General features: G+C 41.5%; 1 protein-coding gene across 1 annotated transcript in view; it reads left to right on the top strand.

Moving 5' to 3' along the window:
- BLVRA (biliverdin reductase A) overlaps window positions 1-15,064 on the top strand; it is a gene marked incomplete at its 5' end in the record, with an annotated part of 28,461 nt that extends 13,397 nt beyond the window's left edge. The window contains 3 exons of the mRNA XM_077781153.1: window positions 4,756-4,863; window positions 6,724-6,895; window positions 13,408-15,064. Coding sequence (XP_077637279.1) covers window positions 4,756-4,863; window positions 6,724-6,895; window positions 13,408-13,666 — 539 coding nt within the window. The remainder of the gene's footprint in view (window positions 1-4,755; window positions 4,864-6,723; window positions 6,896-13,407) is intronic.
- Between the last annotated feature and the right edge of the window lie 10,524 nt (window positions 15,065-25,588).

The raw sequence follows: 25,588 nt of genomic DNA, 5'->3' as shown, positions 1-25,588 counted from the left end.
TGTTCTATCTCTCTCTGTCTCAAAAATAAATTTAAACATTGAAAAAATATAGGCACCTGATATTGGAACACCTAGATATATTAAACAGTTTATAGATCTGAAGACAAAAATAGACAGCAATGCAGTAGTGAAGGATTTCAGTGCCCTGCTTTCAACAATGGATAAATCATCCACATAGAAATATGATATGGAAATAATGGACTTGAACTATACTTAGACCAAATGGACCTAATAGACATATACACAACACAGAGCATTCCAGCCAACAACAACAGAATATACATTCTTCTCAAGAATGGAACATGGAACATTCTTCAGGATAGATTATATGTTAGGTTACAAACAAGTCTTAAAAAATTTAATAAGAGTGAAATTTTATCAAGTATTGTCTTTTCTGACCACATGGTATGATGTAAAAGTGAATAATAGGAAAGCTGGAAAATTCACAAATATGTTAACAGCACACCTATGAAAAAAAAAGCTGGGCCAAAAGAAGAAATTGAAAGGGAAATTAAAAATCTCGAGATGAATGAAAATGGAAACAAACATACCAAAAATTATTGCATCTAGCAAAAACATTTCTAAAAGGGAGATTTATAGTGATAAATACTTATATTAAGAAAAGAGAAAGATCTCAAGCAACCCAACTTTATATTTCAAGGAAGTAGAAAATGAACAAAGCAAAAGAAAATAATAAAAATTAGAGCAGAAATAAATGAAATAGACTCTAGAAAGATGATAGAAAAGATAAATTAAACTGAGTTGGTTTTTTGAGTAGAAAAACAAAATTGACAAACACTTAGCTGCACTTACCAGGAAAAAAGAGATGATTGGAATCAAAAGAATCATAAATGAGGGAGGAGACAATATAACTGATACCACAGAAATACAAAGGACCGTACGAGACTACTATGAACAATTTTATGCCAAAAAATTAGATAACTTAGAAGAAATGGATAGATGCATAGAAACATGTAATTCACCGTGATTCAATCATGAAGTAATAGAAAAATGGAAGAGACCAATAATGAGGAAGGAGATTAGATGATGACGATGATAAGTCCCAATGTATAAATGTCCAGGATGAGATGTTTCACAGGTGAATTCTACCAAACATTTAAAAAATTGTTACCAATCCTTCTCAAACTCTTCTAGAATATTGAAGAGGAAAGAACACTTCCTAACTCATTTTACAAGGTCAGCATTACCAAAATACCATGACCCAAGACAAGAATGTTAAGAGAAGAGAAAATTACAGGCCAATACCATGATAGACATAGATGCAAAAATCACCAAAATACTACTGCCAAATTCTAGAACACATTAAGAGGATCATACACCAAGATTTAATGATACTCATCACTGGTGTGCAAGCATCATTCAGCGTACATAAATCATTGACATAATGAAGGATAAATATATCATCATCTCAGTACATACAGAAAATGGATTTGACAAAATTGAACATTCTTTTATGATAAAAAAATATCTGAACAAATTAGGCTTAGTTGGAATGTTTCTCAATATAGTAAAATATTGAAAAGCCCACAGCTAACCTCATACTTCATGGTGAAACACAGAAAACTTATCCTCTAAGATCAGGAACAAGACAGGATGCCTACTCTTACCACTGTGTTCTGTTTAACATAGTACTGGAAGTCATAGAGCAATTAGGCAAGACGGAGAAATAAAAGGCATCCAAATCAAAAAGGAAAGAGCAAATTGTCTCTTTAGATGACATGGTCTTACATGCAGAATACCCTAAAGACTCTACCGAAATCTGTTAGAACTAATAAATTAAGTAAAGTTGCAGGATACAAAACCAGCATGCAGAAATCATTTGTGTTTCTATACACCAACAAATTATCTGAAAGAGAAATTAAGAAAGCAATCCCATTTATAGTACCGTTAAGAACAATAAAATACTTAGGAATAAATTTAACCAAGGAGGTAAAAGACCTGTGCACTGCAAACTGCAAGACATTGATGAAAGGCATTGATGAAGATCCAGCAATTGCACTACTAGGTATTTACCCAAAGAATACAAAAAATATTAATTCCTTGGGATACATGCACCCCAGTGTTTATAGCAGCTTTATCTACAGTAGCCAAATGGAAACAATCCAATGTATACATACACACACACACACACACACACACACACACACACACACACACACACACTAGAATATTACTCAGCCATAGAAAAGAATGAAATCTTGCAAAAAAAGGACATGGATGGAACTAAAGAGGACTATGCCAAGTGAAATAAGTCAGAAAAAGGCAAATACCATATAATTCCACTCATATGTGGAATTTAAGAAACAAATGATCATGGGGGGAGAAAGAGAAAGAGGCAAACCAAGCACACACTCTTAGCTATAGAGAGCAAACTAATGGTTACCAGAGGGGAAGAGGGTGGGGGGAATGGGTTAAATTGGTAATGAGGATTCAGGAGTGTACTTGTAATTTAAGTGTTGAATCACTAAATTGCACACCTGAAAGTAACATTATACTGTATGTTAACTAACTAAAATTTAAATAAAAACTTTTTTGAAAAAGAGATTGAAGAAGACAGAGCTCATTGGAAAGATACTTCATATTCTTAGATTGGAAGGATAGATACTGTTAAAAAAAAAAAAGTTTATACTATGCAAGGCAATCTATAGATCCAGTACAATCCCTAGAAAAAGTCCAATGGCTCTTTTTTGTTTGTTTACAGAAATAGTAAAACCATTCTGAAATTTGTGTGGAACCATAAGAGACTCCAAATACCAAAAGCAGTCTTGAGAATGAAGAATAAATCTGGAAGCATCACACTTCCTGATTACAATCTATGATACAAAGGTATAGGAATCAAAACAGTGTGGTACTGGCATAAAATCAGGCATATAGACCAGTGGAACAGAATAGAGAGTTCAGACATAAACTCATGCATATGTGGTTAACTAATTTTTGACAAGGGCACCAAGAACATATAGTGAGGAAAATGATAGTCTCTTCAATCAGTGGTAGGAAAGCTGGATATGCACATGTAAAACAATGAAACTGGACTCCTCTCTTACACCAGTCACAAAAATTATCTTGAAATGTATCAAAGACAAATGAAATCATAAGAAAAAGAGACTTATCTGATGTTGTAAAACTCCTGAAAGAAAACAGGGGGGAGAAATTCTTGACTTTGGTCTTAGCAGTGTTGGCTTGGATAAGACACCAACTTCACAGGCAACGAAAGCTAAAATAAACATAAACACATAAAAATAAACACATCAAACTAAAGAGCTTCTAGGCAGTAAAGGAAACATTCAATAAACTGAAATTTTATAGAATTTCCCAACCTAGAGAATGGGAAAAAACATTTGCAAGATATATATGTCATAAGGGGCTAGTATCTAAAACATAAAGAACTTGCACAGCTAATAGTGGAAAAGCTAACAATCCAATTAGAAAGTTGGCAGAAGAATTTAAGAGACCCATTTCCAAAGAAGATATACAACAGGTATGTCAACAGATGTATGAAGAGGAGCTCACAATCACTAATCATAAGGCACACCAAAACCAAAGTGAGATATCACCTCACACCTATTATGATAGCTGTTTTCAAAAACTGAGGTAACAGCCGTTGATAAGGATGTGAGGAGAAGGGAACTCCGATGTACTCTTGGTTAGAATGTAAATTGGCATAGCCAAAATGGAAAACAGCTTCCAAGACATGGGAACAACCCAAATGCCCATCAACAGATGAATGTTAAAAAAGTATGGTACGCATACAAACTGGAATATTATTTAGCAGTGGGAAAGGAGGCTATCCTGCCATCTGCAACAACACGAATAGACCTTGAGCACATTATGCTAAGGAAGAGAAGTCAGAGAAAGACAGGTACTATATGATTATCACTAATTTGTGGGATCTAGAAGGTCAAACCCATTAAAAAAAAAAATAGCCAGTGAATTGGTGATTACCACCAGGATATACAGTGTGTGAGGGGTAAGATTCATAATGTTTAAGGGCACAAGCCTGTAACAAGTAGTAAATAAGCCATAGAGATCTAAAACTAAATAAATAAAAATAAAAGGGAAATACTGAACAAAACATACTTGAACAAAAGAGCTTTCTTGAGCTTTAAGTTTGTCCTAAGTTTTGCTTTGTTTTGTGTACCTGGAGAGGTTGTTGTATGGGAGGAACATATATGAAAAAAAAATAGGCATGTGGGATTAGTTGGAAATAAAGAGCTATTGAAGAGGGGGAAATAGTTCTGGCATTTTATGAAGCTTCTAGGGCAAACAATTTTAACAGCTTTTTTTTACAATCCAAAACTTTAGTTATGAATATTATTTATCCTCCCTCCGACGTGGGTAATTTGAAAAAGTCACTTGGTTCTTCCAGTTTTTTGAAATAAAGAGTCTAACTTCAGCTCCTCTCCAGTCCCCAAAATTCCTTTTCTTCTCGTTTCTTTGATTTTTATGCTGCACTGCCCCATTCTGGCTAGAAGTTAATGCTCAGCTCAGATACTTCCTTGATCTCATCTTGCCTTTCAGGCAGGTGGATACCATGTTGCTTTCTTAGATTTTCATTTGTGTTTTAAGCTGAGACCTGGCATCCCCTTCAGGTGGAGTGTGTAAGGGCATAGTGGTGCCCCAGGTGGTTCTGCGGTCCTTCTGTACTGGCAGAAGACAGACCTGGCCTCTGGGATGCACATCTCTGCACAGCTGATGATGACGACTCCCTTTTCACTCCCCTTTTTGTCATGACAGGGAAGGTCTTGCACGAGGAGCATGTCGAACTCTTGATGGAGGAGTTTGCATTCCTGAAAAAAGAAGTGGTGGGGAAAGACCTACTGAAAGGGTCTCTTCTCTTTACAGGTCAGTTTGAGGCGGGATCACAGGTCATGTGTAACCAGTGAAGCCAGAAAGCTAACTGGGTTCTTTCCTACTTCTCTAGGATGTTAATTTGGATTCATTTTTGCTAAAGACTCTGACTGAAGGCCAATTTAATGTAATCTTCCCATGCTTCCACAAACTATAAAAATATCTATGTTTCTTCTTTCCTCAAATGAGATTTAAGTGCTTGGTGGACCTTAAAGTATGTTAGAAATCTTAAGCTTACAAATGCTTCTGTCCCAACCTCTTAGGTAGAATTTTCCTCATTAAATCTTAACAAATTGGAGACTTTTTTTCCACAGGAGGTTGAAAATGGATTCAGACAGGTTCTTAGATAGGAAAATACTTATATTCTCTTTGCAGAGCAAACAGGATATGCATAGCCCCTTTCTTTCTCCAACACGTTACAAGGACATTGGCAGTCCCCAGAATATTTGGCCTGCTTGATTATTTACTTTATGTCGGTCATTATTTGAGTAGCTCCATTAGCGATAGGAAATGAGCATCCTGGAGCCTCCTGTTCTTTGGATGGACTCCTTATCTGGCTACACCCTAGAGTATTTGGACCACCTTTCCCGAGGGCTTTCCTTATAGAAGCAAAACCCTGACATGGTCAGGCATTGCTAAGTGGTAAAACCATTTATCTCCTCATAAATTTCCAGACAAGAGCAGTAGAACCTCATTTCAGAATCCACCTACATCTTTTAAAATAATAATAGAGTTGTTGTAACAGTAAGAGCCATGAATCTGTACAAGGAACTGTCCCGTGTATGTGACATGTATTAATTAGTTCATGTTAATTCATATACGATAATCCTATAAAGTGGGTATTTATACCCCCATTATACAGGGAGTAAAGGAAGCTCCGAGAGGTGAGTAGCTTCACAAAGTTGTCAAAAGACGGCTTGTGGCAGAGCCTCTGACTTCATGACTCAAACGTTTGATGGCTGCTCTGCCCTCTCCGAAGCCAAGAACAGACAGTAACGAGCTGAGAGGGAGAAACCTTTCTTTATTGTAAGTTTGATATTTAGGTCCTAATGACTTCAAATCATGTTGTCTATGACACTTATAATTTTTTTGCTTTTATTTATAACTTGTTCTCTTTTTTAAAACATAGTCATAATATGAATTCCTTTCAAGTCAACAAATTTATATGGAATTAGTTTATAAACAATATAGCAGGTTATGTCACTTTTACATTTCTGTTATGTTTAAAATTGGGGCTGGGAACAGTTGGGAGCAATATCTTGACCCCACATATTTCTCACACATATTCTTTTGAGTGTACTTTTGTGTAGGAGATTATGAAGAGTAAGGAAACACTTAACACTGTATCAATTTTTTTATATTGACATAGTTTATAGGTATTGCTGTTTTTTTCATAGCTATCATGGTGACTTCACCCTATTATCATTTACACAGTTAGTTATATGGTATCATAGGAATATAGGCTTGGGGGGCTAAAATACCTTGATTCTTTTTCTTTTATAAGACTTCTTTAAATCACTAACTGAAGAGGGTATATATGTGTAAGTATATACATATATATATATATGTTTACTGTATGTAACCATATGTGCCTATTAGAAGCCTAAAATACTTTTATTATCGTGTGGGCTAGATGGACTACTGTTTCCAATAAAATGTTTTATTTTCCTAAGAAAATTGAATCAGATAAGAAAAACAAATGCTTTTATGAAGTTTTCATTCAGGCACCTAAATATTAGTAGCCATCTTGCATACCGTGCTGTAAGGCAAGGTTGCTGTGCCCACATGCCCCCTCTGCTCTCCAGCTCTCAGTCATTAGTTCCCAGTTCCCATGGTATTTGTGATTCCCTACAGCTGGCCCATTGGAAGAAGAGCGGTTTGGCTTCCCCGCATTCAGTGGCATTTCTCGCCTGACCTGGCTGGTCTCCCTCTTTGGGGAACTTTCTCTTATATCTGCCACTTTGGAAGAGCGAAAGGAAGATCAACATATGAAAATGACTGTGTGCTTGGAGACCGAGAACAAACGGTAGGTTGTGAGAAACCGTGAGGAGGAAACTGATGTGTTCACAGAGGTGAATCTGGACAGAGCCCGGAGGGCCTCGCCCCCAGCCCCAACTCCAGAGGGGCTCTCTGCTTCTGTATACACAGTAGGTGCAGGATTTCACTTATGTTGCCTGATTTCATCCTCACAGCAGCCTTGGAAGGCAAGTGAGCAAACATGATCCCCTTTGCCAGAAAGTACATAGAGGCTTTAGAATTTGAGCAGGATGGGGCGCCTGGGTGGCTCAGTCGGATAAGTGTCCAACTTCGGCTCAGGTCATGATCTCGTGATTCATGGGTTTGAGCCCCACGTCGGGCTCTGTGCTGCCAGCTCAGAGCCTGGAGCCTGTTTCAGATTCTGTGTCTCCCTTTCTCTCTGACCCTCCCCTGCTCACACACGCTCTCGCGCTCTCGCTCTCTCTCTTTCTCTCTCTCTCAGAAATAAATTAAAAAAAAAAAATTGGAGCAGATTGCCTCAGCCAAAGCCACACAAGTGAGCAAGATCAGATAAAGTAACAGAAATCCAGTTTACCCCTGAGACCTGAATGGTTTCCAACATTTTATTATGAATGTGTCAGACATATGATGAAGTTGGAAGAAGTTTGCAGTGAACACCCATACAACTACTACCTAGACCTTGTCATCGACTTTTCACCTTGCTTGCTTATCACGTGTCCAAATATCCATCCCTCAGTGTGACTACAATTTAAGGCTCTGCTTCTTAGCTTTATCTTATACTCTCATACTGTTGCCAAAGTGTCTGATTCTTTGTTTTTTATACCAAATCTTTTAAAACAAAAGCATATTCATGATTTTCCTCGAAAATCAGCACTAATTTTACAGAGCACTTGGACTCTGTAAAATACTTAAAGTAGCAAGTGTTCTGGAGTGTTTCTATTTGTGTTTCCAGGTAGTGGGGCTCTTGGTAGTAAAAGAAACAGACCATTGAGTATTTACAAAAAGAGAAAAATATTTGGGTTTATCTTTGTCCATTTTGAGGAGTTTCCTCTTTGCTGGGGCAAGGTAGAGGTCACTGGTGAAGGTAAAGCTTGCAGCACTTGGAAGTGCTGCTTTGGAGTAATAGCACTAGCAGACCGTGGCTCTGACATCGTAAGCGTTAGAATTGCAGCTACGGTCCGACCGGCCGCACACACAGGTGCCGTCCCCTGTAGCTCACGGTGCTTCCGGAGCACAGAACTTGGAGAGGTCAGGTCATGCGTCTCAGAGGAAAAGGTGCTTTGCTCAGTCTTGACAGGAAATAAGATGTGAGGGAAGTGGAGACTAACTCATTATTGCAAAGAGGGGGCAGGCATCAGATGAAGGGTTGGGACAGATGGCAAACAACATATTATAATAAGTTGTTCATCCCATATAATACTTTATACTTCACAGATTGTACTTTACTGTCACACCACCACCATAGCGTAGGCAAAGCTGTATATTTACTATTCATGTCCACTGATTAGTACATTGAAGCGAAGGAAACATCCTTGACATTTGGCATTTCCTCAGACTTTAAAACTCCATGTTCTATGGAAGGATGTGAGAAATTTTCTTAGGTAGATCAGAATCTTTGGGATATCTCCAATTTCTTTTTCTCTCTCTTTTTTAAAAAATATTTATTTTATTTTATTTTATTTGAGAAAGAGAGAGGGAGAGAGAGTGCAAGCAGGGTAGAGGGGCAGAGGGAGAGAAAGAGGCTCCCAAGCAGGCTCCACACTCTGCATGGAGCCTGATGGGGGGCTCGATCTGACAACTTTGGGATCATGACCTGAGCCGAAATCAAGAGTCAGATGTTCAACTGATTGAGTCACCCAGGTGCCCCTATCTCAAATTTATTTGTATCCAGTGTTAAAGCAGTGAATAAATAGCATTAGTGTTCATCTTTGTTATCACATTCTGGAATGTTGTAAAGCCTGTACGGTGTACTTTTAAAATTAACCAAGGGCTGAAACTAATACAGTATTAAATGTCACCTACCTCAGTTAATTAAAACAAAACCAGCCGTGGAAATTAATTTTTTAGAAGTGAGACCAGCTTTTTGATGATGAGTTTGTAATGATTTATTTTTAAAATTTTGAGTCATAATCAAAAATTTTTAAATGATTAAACACCTTCGTTTTACTAGTTTACTAATTTACTGTCTCTTCAACTCTTTGACCTGAGTATGAATTTTTTATGTATGGGCTATCATTGATTTATACATGAATCATTTTATCATTTTATTGACTTTCAGAATAGAAGACTTGGTGAACTGCAGCTCTTCAAAGCAAATGAGTCCCTGCTTGGTTTATATTCCCCTTAGTTTAGTGTCCTCTGTGGCAGAGAAAGGCCATCTTATCCTATAAATGCAGTCATGGCTTCTGATGCACTTGGGAAGAATACTTGGGGTCTGTGGGCTTCTTTTCTCTCTCTCCCCCCAAAGCTTGGCTTAGTCTGTAGGCTTGAGTTTCAGCTTTCAGCTATAAGTAGATGTCTTTCTAGGGCTGTTAATTGCGCATTAGGAGCCTCTGCCAGTTGTGTTCAGACACAATTTTTTAAGTTATAGCTACCTTCAAACAATACAGCAGAATAGAGTAGAGCCATAGCCGGGAATGGGGAGGAGGCTGGAGGGGGCGGGGAGAGCGCATGATTGTGAAAGGTCACAATGAAAGGATAGCCAGACAGGGGTCATTACTTGAATTCCTGTTGTGGAAGTGCTAGTGTTAGCGAATGTTTATTGAGTGCTTACTACGTGCCAGGCATAGGCCTAGTCCTTTAACAATGATTTTCTCATAGAATCTTTATACCAACTCTCTGAAGTGGGAATTATTACCATCACCTGGGAAACTGAGGCTCAGCGCTGTTAAGCTTGCCAAAGGCACAGAACTAAGTGATTATGTGAGAATCACACTTAGGCAGCTTGTCTCCTGTCCCCAGATTGTGATACCTTCTCCCCAAAAATGCATGGGAAGGGCACAAGAAAGGAATGTCCTAGAAAACACACCAGGTCTCATCTTTCCCTTATTGCAGCCTTCACCTGCCAGTGACGTAGGTGTCATTGTCTTAGAGCCCAAGGTCATCCAGATAACCCTAGTGCAGCTTAATTCTCAAGCCCATGTCTTTCCATCTCACCAGCAGTTTTCACACTTTGTAAAAATAAACAATATTTTTTAAAATCCAAATCTCATGCAAATAGTCAATATATAGAAGAGTTACACGTTTCAGCTCTCCCTTTGAAGCCGGCTGGTAGGAGTGGTTGTCCCTGCTCATCCTTCAGAGCTTGGGGAGAGCAGAGTTAGAAATCACCACCTCCACCGGGCTTGCAGACACAGGCTGAAACTAGGGACGGGGATGTGGTTAAACACCTCCGCATGGAAGGTGAGACCTGGAAGGTGAGAGGTAAGAAGCTTTGTAGGTACTCCAAGCCCAGGTTAACAAATGTAAATACTTGCAAATGAAGGTTCTCAGGTGGAAACAGTAGAGGAGCGGTCTGGGAATGCAAAGCTTGTGTTTTGGGTTGGGATGTCTGGAGCTAAGTGTTGCCCAAGCCCAGGTCCCACCCTCAGCACCACTCTATTCATTGGACAGTAAAGTGCCAGCAGTCAGTATGCACACGCCGGGCAATGCATGGGAGTATTGCATCACTATATTGTACACCTGAAGCTATATATTGTACACTGTGTTCACTAACTGGAATTAAAATAAAAACCTTTTTAAAAAGTTAGGGATAAGTCAGTCATAAGGAAAACTGCTGTTCACACAAAAAATCACTGCCAACTGTTTGGCAGTGAAGTTGGAAACAATCACCCGAGGCCTGGTGGAGGTCAAGATGCCACCTGAGCCACATGATTATAAAACAGTGGGATTTTTCAAGTTTTTAGAAGATAGGGCCACAAAATGAAGTTATTCTATCAACACCTCTCTTGAGGTCTTCCGGCATATATGGGCCTGTACTTCAGATCTTTTCCTCTTAAACATTCCCCCCACACTCTAGTGTAGATCTTGGTAAGCTAGATTAGCCAAAGGAGAGGACTCCTTTACCCAGGGCGGAGGCAGCCCTGAGCTCCCTGTAACACCCAGAACATCCTCAAGTGACCTACTTGGGTCCTTTTTCTATAACCTCACACCTAAATCTTGAGTTTTATCATGGCTCATCAGTCTAGAGGCAGAAAAAAACCGAAAGGTAGTTTCCCTTCTTTCCAACACTTGTTTAACCTGCCCAATCCCAGGCCTGGCCCAGTGCAGGCCACAAAAGGAAGAGGAGAGAAGATATTTCAGGAATGGTAGCAGGAGAGGTGAAGGCTAGAGAACTTGAAGTGTGCTCAGGATTTTACACCTTCCCTATTCACGCTGAGTACACTATCACTTAGCACAATGACCCAACAAACTTGCTTTGTCCTTGACCCTGACTCATCCCTATGGGAAAACAAAAAAGGAAGGGAAAACAGAGAAGTAGCTAGAGGCCGACAACAAGCCATTGCATTCCCAGAACTTTGTTCTAAGAGGAAAGGAAAACTATATATACATGTATATGTGTGTGAAGATGTTGAATATAGAGTATCCGTATTAACTTAAAATTAGAAAGAGCTTAAACATTTGGCAGTAATAAAATATTAAATAAGTTATGTAATCAATTGTGCATGATATGCAGGCAAAAATAATTAAGGGGCGCCTGGGTGGCTCAGTCGGTTGAGCATCTGGCTTTGGCTCAGGTCATGATCTCACAGCTCATGAGTTCAAGCTCCACATTGGGCTCTGTGCTGACAGTTCAGAGCCTGGAGCCTCCTTCGGATTCTGTGTCTCTCTCTCTCTCTGCCCATCCCCTCTCGTGCTCTGTTTCTCTCTCTCCCTCTCAAAAGTAAACATTTAAAAAAATTTAAAAAAACATCAAAACACCACCGTATAGGATCATAAAAATATTTTAAAATAAGTAAAAGCATGATAATCAAAAATTGTTTATACTTTATGATTTTATGTCATATGCATATAGGCAAATATTTGAAAGAATTGTCTGAAGCTGAAGATTCTTTTATTTAGGTGAAAGAATTGAGGATTCTTTTTTTCCATTTAAACTGTCCCTAAGTTATGGGGGCACCTGGGTGGCTCAGTCGGTTGAGCATCCAGCTTTGGCTCAGGTCATGGTCTCACGGTTCTTGGGCTCGAGCCCTGTGTTGGGCTCTGTGCTGACAGCTCAGAACCTGGAGCCTGTTTCAGATTCTGTGTCTCCCTCTCTCTCTGACCCTCCCCTGCTCACGCTCTCTCTCAGAAATAAATAAAACATTAAAAAAAATTGAAATGTTCTTAAATCAGTGCTGTATTGTCTTTAGAATGTATTTTAAAAAGCACATTTTGTTTTTTCGGTCTTGTTATTCAGCGGAGCTTCTTACTTTAGGTTAGAATCTACTTAGGAGGTTTATCTGTTTTCACTAAGCAAATAACACAACTGTAACATTCTATAAAGACAGAAGAAATAAACCTAGAGTAAGGAGGGACTTTAGAGAAGTAAGTCTGCCCTATTTTGATTTCAGATTTTTGTGAGTGCTGACCATAGCAGGGGGTTGGAGGGAGGCAAATCTGAAACACAAACAGGTGCTTCCTTTTTTTTTTTTTATGTTTATTTATTTTGAGAGAGAGAGTGTGTGCATGTTTGAGGGAGAGGCAGAGAGGGGAAAGAGAGAACCCCAAGAAGGCTCTGCGCTGACAAGTGTGAAGCTAATGAGAGGCTCACCCACAAACCATGAGATCACATGACCTGAGCCAAAACCAAGAGTCAGACGCTTAATGACCGAGCCACCCAGGTGTCCCTAAAACACGTGCTTTCCTAATTGGCAGGGACAGACTGATACTTTCTGGCATATGCCTTGGGTTCATAGACTTCTTTGAGGATGTGATAAAAGCACCCTAAAAACTGTTTCCCATTAAAATGCACATACACGTGGGAAAAAAGTTTTGCACATAATCTCAGGTAGTATATGGATTGCCTGTAGCCCTTATTTGGATCCCCTATATCCATGAGGCTCAGGGTAAAAACAAATGAGGGAGGTGGGTGGCGGAATGCGTGAAACAGGAGGTAGGGATTAAGGAGCACATTTGTCAACGATGAGCACTGGGTGATGTATGGAAGTGTTGAATAACTATATTGTACACCTGAAACTAATATATTGTAGTTAACTGTGTTAACTAAGTGGAATTAAAATAACCTTTTTAAAAGGTTATGGGTAAGACAGTCAGTCACAAGAAAAAAACAAACTGATCTTCACACAAAACCATTGAATGAATTCCCTTGCCTGACGGCAAAATTAAACGGACTGTTTGGCAGTGAAGTTGGAGACAGTCACCTAAGGCCTTTGGGAGGCTGGTGGAGGTCAAGATGCCACCTGAGCCACTTCATTGAGCAGCAGCTTCCGGGAAGATGGGCACAAAATGAAGACCTGTTACCGGGTTCTCAGGGGTCAGCAAACATCCACTTGCACTCCCTTGTAATCTCTAACATTTATGATTCTTTTGTCTTCGCAGTCCGCTCACATGGATTGAAGAGAAAGGGCCTGGTCTAAAACGAAACAGACACTTAAGCTTCCATTTTAAATCTGGGTCCCTGGAGAATATGCCAAATGTAGGAGTCAATAAGAATATTTTCCTGAAAGATCAAAATATATTTGTGCAGAAACTCTTGGGCCAGGTCTCTGAGAAGGAACTGGCTGCTGAAAAGAAACGCATCCTGCACTGCCTGTGGCTCGCAGAAGAAATCCAGAAATACTGCTACTCACAGAAGTAAGAGAAGGAAGCATGCGGCACTTCTAAGGCGGCACCATAGTTTGCTTTTTATGAAGAGTTGACCTCTATCTCTATTTTTACAATTAAACAGATCTTGGGTAAACAGGATTTGCTTACTGTCCCGAGCTGTGTTGGGAGTGATATTTGGGAGTTGGGATGAGGAGAAAACTAGCCTTGGTGGAGCTGAGCCAAGGGCCGCATATGCCTGATTCCATTTGCTCTTCCCAACAGCCCTATCAGATGGGTATTAGGAGATTCGTTTTCATTCGTATATTGGAAAATTTTGTTTGCAGTCACCCAGTTAGTAAATAGCAGGACCAGCCTCTAAATCTCACTCATGCACTGAACCGCCGCAAAATAGCGTATGGAAGCCTCTTCCTGCTTTAAGGAATCTGTTTCACCCAACAAACTGTCACCGGGTGAGTATGCCAGGTGCTAGGGATTCTAAACATGAACAAGACATAGCCACTTTCCTCAATAACTCACCTCGTCGAAAGCAAACCAGTCACACAGACTGGTCACTGTAATGTAATAGGTCCAGGAAAAGAGATGCCCCTGGTCATCTGGAGGAAGGTCAGGGAAAACCTACAAACCAGATCTTCATAACTAGGTTAGCTGTGTACACGTGAGGGGGGCTTTCCCGGTAGAGGGCTGACCTGAGCAGAGAAGGAAGTGAGGAACAAGCTGGCCTGTACCCTGAGAACAGTGTTGCCAGAGCAGTGTGTCAAGTCCCAGAGGGTAAATCTGTGGGGTCCCTATAAGCCAGGTGAAGGAGCTGGGGGACCCCAGTGCCTATTTTTTAGGGGAGTGGCGTGGTCAGGTTTCCAGTTTAGATAAAGCACTCAGAAAGCTGCCAGGAGGAAATGAGACTTGAGACCAAGGAGGAGACATCTCGTCAAGAGCCAACAAACATCTTCACGCTGCAGCCCTTGGCTTGTCTAGACTCCACTCCGGTCGAGACACCGCTGAACTTGAGGCAGAGCTGATTCCCAGGAATCTGCTCTTTCGTTTCACTGGTGGTCGCGTTGCATTTTCGTTGAAGCTTGTGTTAGATTTCTTGCCTTTGTAAATGTTTCCCTCTTGCTTTTTGCCTATTACCTTCCCTTTGTGAGGTTTAACCACTTCAGGAGCGGGGAAGTTGTTGGTCTCAGCACTCTATTTTCTACCTCGATTTCCATTATTCTGTCACCATATACCTCAAGGTAGAAACCAAAACTCCTTAAGGTTGTCCTTTTATTTGCCATGTAAAACAATTTCATAAATATTAGTTGGTTCTCTTGTTTTATTATCCACATCAAATATCCTTTGTGGCCAAGAAATGTTATCTATTTTTGTATGCTGTACAGCATCTAGCATGAGGCAAATACGTGATTAAAATGTCGTGCAGTAGCGTCTCGCATTTGGGCCTGATAACTCTGCTGTTTCAAAAATACTGGCCATATTTGATATTAGAGGTGGGGGTGGGTATCAAAACCAGAGCTGGACAGGAGAGTGGTGTAAACTGGTTTTATTTAATTAAGACTTGTGATAGACGAAAACAGATCTCAGTATAGAACCAGGCTCGATTTCAAATACAGCATGGGCAAGAGGGGGACTTACAGCCAAGGGCCAGGGTGGGGGTCCGTGGATGGAAAATTACTAAGAAGAAACATGGGGAGGAAATTCCGTCTAAACCAACTTGATAAGGTCCTTGCTGAAGGCAGGCCAGTGTGATCAGATACCAGGGGTGGGGGACAAGGGATTTGATCAGATGTTGAGGGTAGGGATTCTCACGGAACTGACATAAGAGTTTTGCTCAGTTGCGTGATGCAGAGACAGACATGGAAATCCAAAGGTTGAGGCCTCTTTTGAGAAGAGGGTTCAGAGGATCCTGACTAAAGTCTGGTCAAAGTCTTTGTCATGGCTTATGTGATTACTCATTGATGACTACTCATCTCAAGCTTGTTTTGTGAGTGGTCAAGAAATTAAAATGAGAGGGACACCTGGGTGGCTTAGTCGGTTAAGCATCCGACTTTCGCTTAGGTCATGATCTCGCGGTTCGTGGGTTCGAGCCCCGCGTCGGGCTCTGTGCTGACTGCCAGCTCAGAGCCTGGAGCCTGTTTCAGTCTGTGACTCCCTCTCTCTCTGACCCTCCCCTGCTCACGCTGTCTCTCTCTCTCTCCTAGAAATAAATAAAACATTTAAAAAAAAATTAAAATGAGAACACCTATTAGTTTTGCTAATCGGTAAGAACTGCAGAAGGAGAAGGAAGAGGAAATGAGAGAAAATAGAATCCGGAGAGATGGAGCAGGAGTCCTTCTTCCTCTGCTGTTTACAGCTGCCCTAGTCTTCTTTTGGGGCTACTGACCCATCCTGGCCCCACCCAACTGCAGCATTTCCCAAATACTCCTTCCCCTGAACCCACCCCCACCCCCAATTATCACTCTCTTCCAGGGCTTCACTGAAGTAAAGAAGCCACAAGTATCCCCTGCCTTTTGTTTACCCAGAAGATAGTGACGTTTGTTTTTTCCCCTGACGTACATGGAAGGCTTAGTGAAAAAAGGAGAATTTGAGTGAGCTTTCGAAACAAATTAGGCTTTTTGTCCAACTAGAAGAAAAAAGCCCTTTATCCCACTCTACTAATGCTCTGTGTTCGGGGGTCTTGTGGGAGGAAAGTAACTTAACGGTAGTGCCCTTGATCCCTCTGTGTCCCTCACCCACTTCTGTGGGAGGAGCAACCTGCCTTAGTGGTAAAGCTGAAAAAGACATTAAGCAGCAATAGCCCAACCAGCCTCTAAGTGCACCTGAGTTCCCCATTTGTCCACGTGGTAGGTGACAGGGGCGGGCTCTTCCTCTGCAGTGGGGTGGCCTGAAGCTTCGAAAGAAAGTTACTCTTAGCAGAGTAGCAAACCTATTTGGGTATAGATCCTACCCACATTCCCCTATCATCTTTATCATCATAATACTGATCCTTTTTAAAGAAAATTAGTCTTTCTCCTATGTTTATAGCTGAATTGGTCCCCAGAATTGGGAAGAAGGAAAAGGAATGTACCTTGCTGGCCCTTTAAATCCCAACAATATATTCTCTCTTTAGGGTTTCCTGCCTGAAGGAATCAAGTGGGAAAAAAATGGGGGGGGAGGGGGGCGGGACATTTTAGTCAATGACTACAGTTCCTCAAGAGAGGGCTTCTATTTGGGAAATCCCTTGCTAAGCCAGTCCATAAGTCGTGGTGGTGGTGGAGATGGAGGGGGGTAGGAGGATTGACTGTAATAGAAGGAGAAGCCTTGGGGAGCCAGGTTGATGGGTTGAAGGGGGAAAAAATAGACCCACCTCTCTGCAAAAGTAATTAATAGGGTTTTAACAGGAACGAAGGGAATAAGAGGTCTAAGATCACTAAGCCCTTGAGACTCAAAATGTGGTATGCTGACCTGCAGCCTTGGCTTTGGCTTGGCCTAAGAGCTTGTTAGGAATGCAAATTCTGAGGCCCACCTTAGACCTACTGAACCAGAATCTGCATTTTGGAGTGCATGGTGATTCCTGTGCCTATCAAGGTTTCTTGGAGCTTGTGGACTAGTAAGGAAGAAAAATATTACTCAAATTGTAAATATTCGAGCACAACTAATGCTCTAATGTTTAGAATGCTAAAAAGAGGATTTTAAAATCTTGTTCCAGGGAACGTTTTTCGAGTCAAGAAGTTAGGAACGCCTTCTGTAAAGAATGCACTGAAAACTGAATGTTGAGGAAGACTTCGGGCGCGTGAAGGCAGACAGGGATGTGGAGAACAATTCAGGTGGAAGGGATAGCACATGCAAAGCCCCTGTGTCCAGCAAGGAGGCCAGCAATACCCATGGATGTTACAGGTGTGGGCGCCTTAAATTCCCTTTTCTTAATCCCATTTGACTTTTCCAAACCTACCTTTTTAAAATGTAAGTTGTGAAATGATAATGGGCTACTAACATTGGAAAGTCTCTTTTACTGACTTCAAAAGAGTCAGTAATAAATATTACTATTTATTAAGCAAGCAATATCCAGGCCTGATGCTAAGAGGTTTACATACCTTATTCCATTTACTTTTTATAATTCCCATAGAAGGCCATATGCAGTAAGCACTTTGCCTTCATATTTTTTAACACATGAGGCTCAGAATTTAAGCTGCACGGCTGAGTTCCTTTACCTACATGAATGCAGACTGCAGCCTACATGCCAGGTCCTGCGGCCCATTCCCTATTTACGTAATATCTTATGGGTAACACGGTCATGCTCATTTACTTATGTATTGTGTATTATTGCTGTCATGCTACAAAGGCAGAGTTGAGTAGTTGTGACAGAGACTGTCCCCCAAAGCCTAAAATATTTACAGTCTGGCCCTTTAGAGAAAACATTTGCCAACGCCTGTTCTAGGTGGGAGCTCCAGCCTCTCTGTCTGTAGTTATTCTTTTCAAGGCAAAAGGTACAGGCACTGTCATGTCATAAACACCAAAACACAAAGTCTGGAAACTGCAGTGAGCAGACAGAAATACACTTTACAAATTACATTGTTAACTGTTTCTGGGTTTAGTACGTGTCATTCATTCATTAGCTTGTATTCAGCTAACATTCATGATTGACAGTGTATATATGCTGGTTGTGCTGGGCTCCGGGGATTGAAGTGAATGACTCAGCCCCAGCCTCAGGATGCTGACAGCTTCCGGCGGGATGGCCCACACCAACTGGAGAGCATGTTGTCCTAGGAGAGGAATAGTCTGAGCCAAGGGACTGGGGAAGGGGAGGGAAGTTTTCCACATGAGATGTCTGGGAGGAAGTAACCTCTGGGTTGAGCCAAACAAGAACTAGGAAAATAGAGAATATGTTCCCAACAAAATGAGTGGTGTAGGGGCTCCTGGGTGGCTCAGTCAGTTGAGCGTCCACCTTCAGCTCAGGTCATGATCTCAGAGTTCGTGGGTTCAAGCCCCACATCGGGCTCTGTGCTGACAGCCAGCTCAGAGCCTGGAGCCTGTTTCAGATTCTGTGTCTCCCTCTCTCTCTGACCCTCCCCTGCTCATGCTGTCTCTCTATCTATCTATCTCTCTCAGAAATAAATAAAACATTAAAAAAATAATAAAAAATAATTTTTAAAAAATGAGTGGTGTAATTTGACAACACAGAGGAATGCAGGGAGATGACGCTGAGAGGCAGGAAGGGACTGGACCAGGTCCAGAGAGGACTGAGCCTCGGAAGGCCACCAGCCCCAGCCCCAGTGACACTGCTGAGTGGTTTGCAACCTCGGTAAAATTATTTGATGTCCCTGGCGTTTTGTTTCTTCATCTTAGAAGAAGTAGAAAGAGATAATCTTCAGAGTCGTTTTAGGAGGGTTTTGAACAAGAGAGTATCGTGAACAGAGCTGGAGCTCGGGATGATGGGCCCTCGAGAGAAGGGTGCTGGGGCCCATGTTTTCCTCCTCAGACAGGTGGCTGAAGGCAGAGCTGTCTCTTCAGAGCCACACTTTTACACAGTGACAGCTGGGTTGCTGTGGAGACACAGATAGCAACACACAGGGCCATAAGAGACGGTTTCCTCTCTTCTGTGGAGGAGACTTCGGATAACTCTTCCCAGATGAATCTTGATCAAGAGAACTGACCATTTCAGAAATGTCACTTGGGAATGTCTATGAGGAGAAAATAGGGGCCTCTGAAAAAACGACAGTTTACATAGTTTTAAGGAGAAACTGTTGATCAGATGTCAAGAGGCTGCCACTTGGGCTCAGGAAGTAAAGCGTTTTTGTTTTTGTTTTTCCTTTTATATCTGGGGATCCAGAAAGCTCACTAGGAATGAGGTAGGAGAGGACAATATTAGGCAAAAATAGAGAGTCACTGCAAATGAGGATGCAGCCACAGAAAAGAAAAGCCTGCGTGAAAGAGGTTGTTCACTGCCCAAGCCTTGTACCAAAGTTACAGGAGAACCAAGATGGCAGCCACCTTCCCTTTCTAACCCGGGACAGGTTTCTTCACCTGGATGAGAACGCTCTCAGGGTCATGACCAACTGTGCTGTATGGGAACTGCAGCCAGTGACAGACGAGCCAGAGTCAAGAATCCTTTTATACTTTCTTCATGACACAGTCCTTCTGTTCCTCGTTCTTTCTGGCTGGGGGTGCTAGAAATTGACCCAAGAGCCTGGAATCAAGGCTACCCACCTTCAGTTTGCATCCTACCCAGCTACCACTATCATTTTTCAAAATTAATGTGCTTCCGTGAGACAGAAAGCTAACTTTCAGAAACGCCCAGAGAAAAAGATGATGTTACAGGCTTCTAGGCTCTCCGGGGACCCTGGACTCCTCTTCACAGCAGGACACTTGACTCCTTTTTTCTCACTTTTCCAGGAGAGACTAGAACTGCCAGCTGAGAAGCTTGTCTGAATTAAGGAGAGGGTAGCCTCATCCTTGCGTAAAAAGAGCAGACAAGGGGCGCCTGGGTGGCTTAGTCGGTTAAGCGTCCGACTTTCGCTCAGGTCATGATGTCGCGGTTCGTGGGTTCGAGCCCCGCGTCGGGCTCTGTGCTGACAGCTCAGAGCCTGGAGCCTGTTTCAGTCTGTGACTCCCTCTCTCTCTCTGACCCTCCCCTGCTCACGCTGTCTCTCTCTCTCTCTCTCTCTCCTAGAAATAAATTTTTAAAAAAACATTAAAAAAAAAAGAGCAGACAAAATGTTCTACGAAAGAGGTCATGTCTTCAAAGGAAGGAGCAAAGAGAACCAAGTCAAGGGGACAGACTTCTCAAAGGACAGGGAAGGGCAGCCCACTGCTAGCCCCACCTGTAGAATTGCCTTGAGATGGAGTCAGGGTTGGAGGAAGGGAGCAGGGGTGTATAAGCATCTCAAGAGTGACATCTTGGCCTAACTACCTTGGTTGTGTGTTAGAAACTAATGTGGGACAAGCAGGGAATAATCACAAGCAATCAATGGAAGTGGATTGCAGGGGGCGCCTGGGTGGCTTAGTCGGTTAAGCGTCCGACTTTCGCTTAGGTCATGATCTCGCGGTTCATGGGTTCGAGCCCCACGTCGGGCTCTGTGCTGACTGCCAGCTCAGAGCCTGGAGCCTGTTTCAGTCTGTGATTCCCTCTCTCTCTGACCNGTGAGGTACTGATTGATCCCCAAGGAGAGGAAGAAGCAAGGGAGCTTGCCCGCCTTCCTTCAGTTTAGCAGCTGAAAAAAAGATAAAACCACAGGACTCAGATGGTGAATTCTGCGTTTACCTAAAGATAGTGTTCTACTCACGGCTTTTCTGTGTTCCGGGATGATTTCTCCTGGCTAACTGGGATCTTCCTCTTCCTTGGCACAGGGTGGGCAGTTTTGTGCTAATTAATTAACCTGCACAGGCATCGGCTCATTTTCTTACTGCTGCTTCTCTATAGACTGGGCTCCTTCTCCAAGCTTCCTGGATGTGGATAATTTTCCTGGAGTGACAAAAAGCTATATTCCTCTTTAAATATCATATCAAGATATTGGAACCGCCTCCTACATATGACATCCATGCAGGCTGAGAAGAATGAATTGGCTTTTGTTCATTTGTAAGTTCAGAAACCAAATGTATAGAGCTTTATGGTGAGAACCTCCCTTCCATTTCTACCCCTACTCACCCGTTTTCTCCTACTTGACATGCAGGTAACTGATTTTTAAATTAGTTTCTTCCTTTCTTCTGACCATTTTAACCATGTAAAAGTATACAGTGAAGTGTACAGTTCAGTGCCATTAAGTACATTTGCAGTGTTATGCCGTCATCACCACTACCCAGTTCCGAAACATCTTCATCACTCCAAAAAGAAACTCCATACCTATTAAGCAGTCACTCCTCAATCCTCCCTTCCCTGTCCCCTAGCAACCAACTAATCCCCTTTAACTCTGTGTATTTGCCTAGTCTTGCGCTGCATGTAAATGGAATCAGACAATGTGTGGCTTTTGTGTCGGGCTTCTTTCACTTAGCGTAATGTTTAAATTATTTTCTTATATGTCCAATCATATTCAAGCAAAGATGAATTCTGGCATATGTTCCCCCTCTGTCCCTTAAAAAAATACACATAAATTATAGAGATTCCAGCTGATAGCTCATACTGAGGCCATGCAGTATTACAGGAGATCAGTCCGTTTCTAAATTTTCAATCTAAATAGGTTTTTTTGAAGGGGGGGACGGGCGCAGCGGCTCGATGAGTTGAGTGTCTGACTCTCGATTTAGGCTCAGGTCATGGCCCCAGGGGCATGGGATGGAGCCCCGTGTTGGGCCCTGAGCTGAATGTGCAGCCTGGACCTGCTTAAGGTTTTCTCTCTCACACACACATTCTCTTTCTCTCCAACTGCCCTATTCCCCCACTCATGCTCTTTCTCTCTAAAATAAAAACAAAGAAACTAACTCCTTTCTGATATATTGGATGATAATTATCTAAAAAGGCCTCCTCCTAAGAGAACCCATGTTGCTTGAGGAAACACAGGCCATTCCTAACGAAGAGGACATTGACCTTTTTTTCACTCTTCTTCCTCCTAATAGATAAGGGGCCTTCTCCCTCATTCATTTCCCGGGTTAATGGCTATAATTGGAGCCACCTGTGGCTAGTCCTCCTTGGGTTTCCAGTGGGTTACAAGGCACCTTAAAGGAGAGTTGTTAGGAACTGAAGAAAGACCACATGCTCCTAGAAAAGTAGAGAATTTCCATTACCAAGAAAATCCCTCCCCTGATCCTGGATGGTGTCCTATACAAGATACGTCAGAGGCTCCTGGCATCAAAGCAACCCGAGGTGTTCCTCAAATAAAATCACTGTGATCCCTGCCCTGCTGTAGGAGGGATGTTAGCATTCCCTATCGCATTTAGACTGCAAAATGAGTGCCAGTGTGTGGACCAAGATACTGTGTTGTGCCTCGCCTTGAAGAACCTACCATTTTTAACCCTTGGAAAACACTAGAAAAGTTTTAGGAGGGGAAATTACCCAATTCTGTAATTTAGGTAGTTAGTAGGGGACATTGAAGCAAACAGCAAAGACAAAACTCCATCACGGTCTAAGCAACATTCAACCCATGTAGTCTTTCACAACCAACTTCCCTAGGAAATGGTCCTTAGTTGGGTTTTAATTTAATCAGGCACTGGTTTCAGCTGGTTCTGAGTGGAGGCCTTGTGACCAGAAGTGGCTAGGCCAGAGAAGTGAGGGGGGTCACATTAGCCCAATGCAGAGGAACTCTCACATGAGAGTCTTAAAGATCGGCAGCCACCCTGGTGACCTAGGTGGCTGTTCAATGCCCAAGGCAGACAACTTTGTAGAAGGACAAGAGAAAAGAGAGGGCCTCAAATTTATGAGTCTTATTACCATTCCAGCCATGGTACAGACTTCCAGCCAAAAGGCAGGCTTTCTCCTCCCTGGAGAGTAGCCATGGGCTAGAGGATTGCAGCCTGAGCAATCGACGTGAAAGTGTTCCAGTAAGACTGTACTCCTTGAAAAAGCCCCTGAAGCGAAAGTCAAGAAAGAGAGGAGAAAACACCAAGGTTGCACCAAGGCTCAGAGTCGAGTGAGAAGACTCAGGTCCCGTGTTGTGCGCCAGAATGATGTGGAAACGTTGGGGTTCAGAGCAAATGGTCAAGAAAGAAATATTGAAATGTCTTCAGTGCAAAAAGGTGGGGGCAGGCCCCGTTGGGCAGAAAGAGCTGACTGGGGTTGTGACAGGTGACGGATTATATACTTTCAAGTTGGGAGGGAGTTAGGGATCGTGTAAGTCCCTAAGTAATTTGGGAAGCAAGGTTTCCAGGACCTTTAAGGGGCTAGCTATTGTTCAGAAAAAAATATTTTCTTCTGTCTAATAAAACCTTAGTCATGAGACCTTCAGATGTCTATCAGTGGGCCATATGCTTGGAGGATGATTGCTAACATATATTTGGGGGTAGGGATAAGGAAGTTTCCAAAGGAATTTTTATATGTTAAAGTAGACTCACAGGATCCTGGAGGTTGGGTTAATGTTAAGCTAAGATCGCCTTTAGCCCTTAGCTAAGTGTCATCATTGAGGAAGCTGAGTTCCTGGAGGAATGTCATTCTGCCTGTTTCAAGGATTTGTCAATGGACAGTAAGTTGTAAGGAAATTTAATTCTTTCTTTTGCTTTTTTCCCCCACACCACTGCCCATGTCTGACTGGGCCAATATGGTATGTTTGATTATCCCACTGCTCCCTGAAGCAGCAGAGCTGCAACCCAAGGCCTTCCCTGGTTTCGTGCTGTGTCATTGTGGGCTCCGCCTCTTCCTGAGCACACTTGGGACTGAGAGGGCTTTTTTTGTTTATTAGTTTTACTTTTACTGACCTCCTAAGACTCAAAGAGAAAACAAACCTCTTATTTTTTGTTGAAAGAACAATTTATTTGGAGTGGTAGAAGATTACAAGTGAAGAAACAACTTTTTGATTCAGATTCATATTTCTTTAGCAGCAGTTTCTTGATTTCAACACGTTAGATAGACCTCTTTCACTGATTTTTAGAACATGCCAGCATGTGTGGGAAGGGAGAGGTGGTCACTATTAATTCTGAATGAAGGTCCTAGAGAAGAGTTTGAGACATCAGAAGTGAATTTGGGCAGATCTTTCTTATAAGCCCAGGATTAGTATCATCATAATTGTTATCAAATAATAGATATCTCCTAGACGACTAGTAAACTTGTATTCTGGAAATCTGGGCCTACATGGGTTGATGGAGTGTAAGACAAATTAGAGATCCAAACCATATTTCTCTGCTTCCTAGCCATCATTTGTTTTTTCCTGAATTGTTACTTTTAGCCATTCTGACCATTGTGAGGTGATACCTCATTGTGGTTTTGGTTTTTATTTCCTTCACAATGATGATGTTGAACATTTTTTTCTTGTATGTCAGCCACCTGGATGTTTTCTTTGGAAAAGTGTCTATTCATGTCTTCTGCCCCTTTATTCACTGGATTATTTGTTTGGATGCAAAAATTCTCAGCAAGATACTAGCAAATAGAATTCAAGAGTACATCAAAAGAATTATTCACCATGATCAAGTGAGATTTATTCCTGGGCTGCAGGGCTGGTTCAATATTTGCAAATCAATCAATGTGATATGCCACATTAGTAAAAGAAAGGATAAGAACTGTATGATCCTTTCAATAGATGCAGAAAAAGCATTTGACAAAATACCACATCTTTTTTTGATAAAAACCCTGAAGAAAGTAGGGATAGAATGAACATACCTCAGTAACATAAAAGCCATATATGAAAGACCCACAGCTGATATTTGCCTCAGTGGGGAAAAACTGAGAGCCTTCCCCTAAGGTGAGGAACGTAACAGGGATGTCCAATCTCACCAGTTTTGTTCAACATATTACTGGAAATCATAGCCTCAGCAATAAGACAGCAAAAATAAATAAAAGACATACAACTTTGCAAGAAAGCACTCAAACTTTCAGTCTCCTCAGATGATATAGAAACCCGAAACACTCCGTCAGCTAGTATTCTTATAATCATGTTTTTAAATTCTAGTTCAGATATTTTATATAATAACTAGGTTTATAAATCCCTGGCCATCACTTCTTCTTGTTCCTTTTATTGGGGTGATTGAGTAATTTTGGAGGAAGGAAAAAAAACCAGAAAATAATAATTAAAACAAAAATCAAATAAGGGAAGCTAGATTCTAGGTGTATTGGGTCTGCTTGTTGAGAGAAGCTTGATAGGAACAAGAAAAAAAGTTAAACCAAAATATTTTAAAAATTAAAATAATATACTAGAATAAAATAAAATGAGAACATAAAGTAGAATAAAAGTTTGCTCTTTCTGTATCCAAGAAAGAAAAAGAAAAGAAATAAAGAAAAAAGAAAATGACATAAACAGAAACCGAAGTAAAGAAAATGACAATGATCAAGTAACCTAAATGAAACCTGAATGAAGCTAGATCCAATTTCACTTAGAACTGAAACTTTGCAGCACAGTATTGGTCA

This window comes from Crocuta crocuta, unplaced genomic scaffold (assembly GCF_008692635.1).
Source record: "Crocuta crocuta isolate KB4526 unplaced genomic scaffold, BGI_CrCroc_1.0 scaffold108, whole genome shotgun sequence".
Taxonomy (NCBI): Eukaryota; Metazoa; Chordata; class Mammalia; order Carnivora; family Hyaenidae; genus Crocuta; species Crocuta crocuta.
Note: the sequence above shows the minus strand (reverse complement) of the source record. Positions and strands in the feature narration are given on the sequence as shown.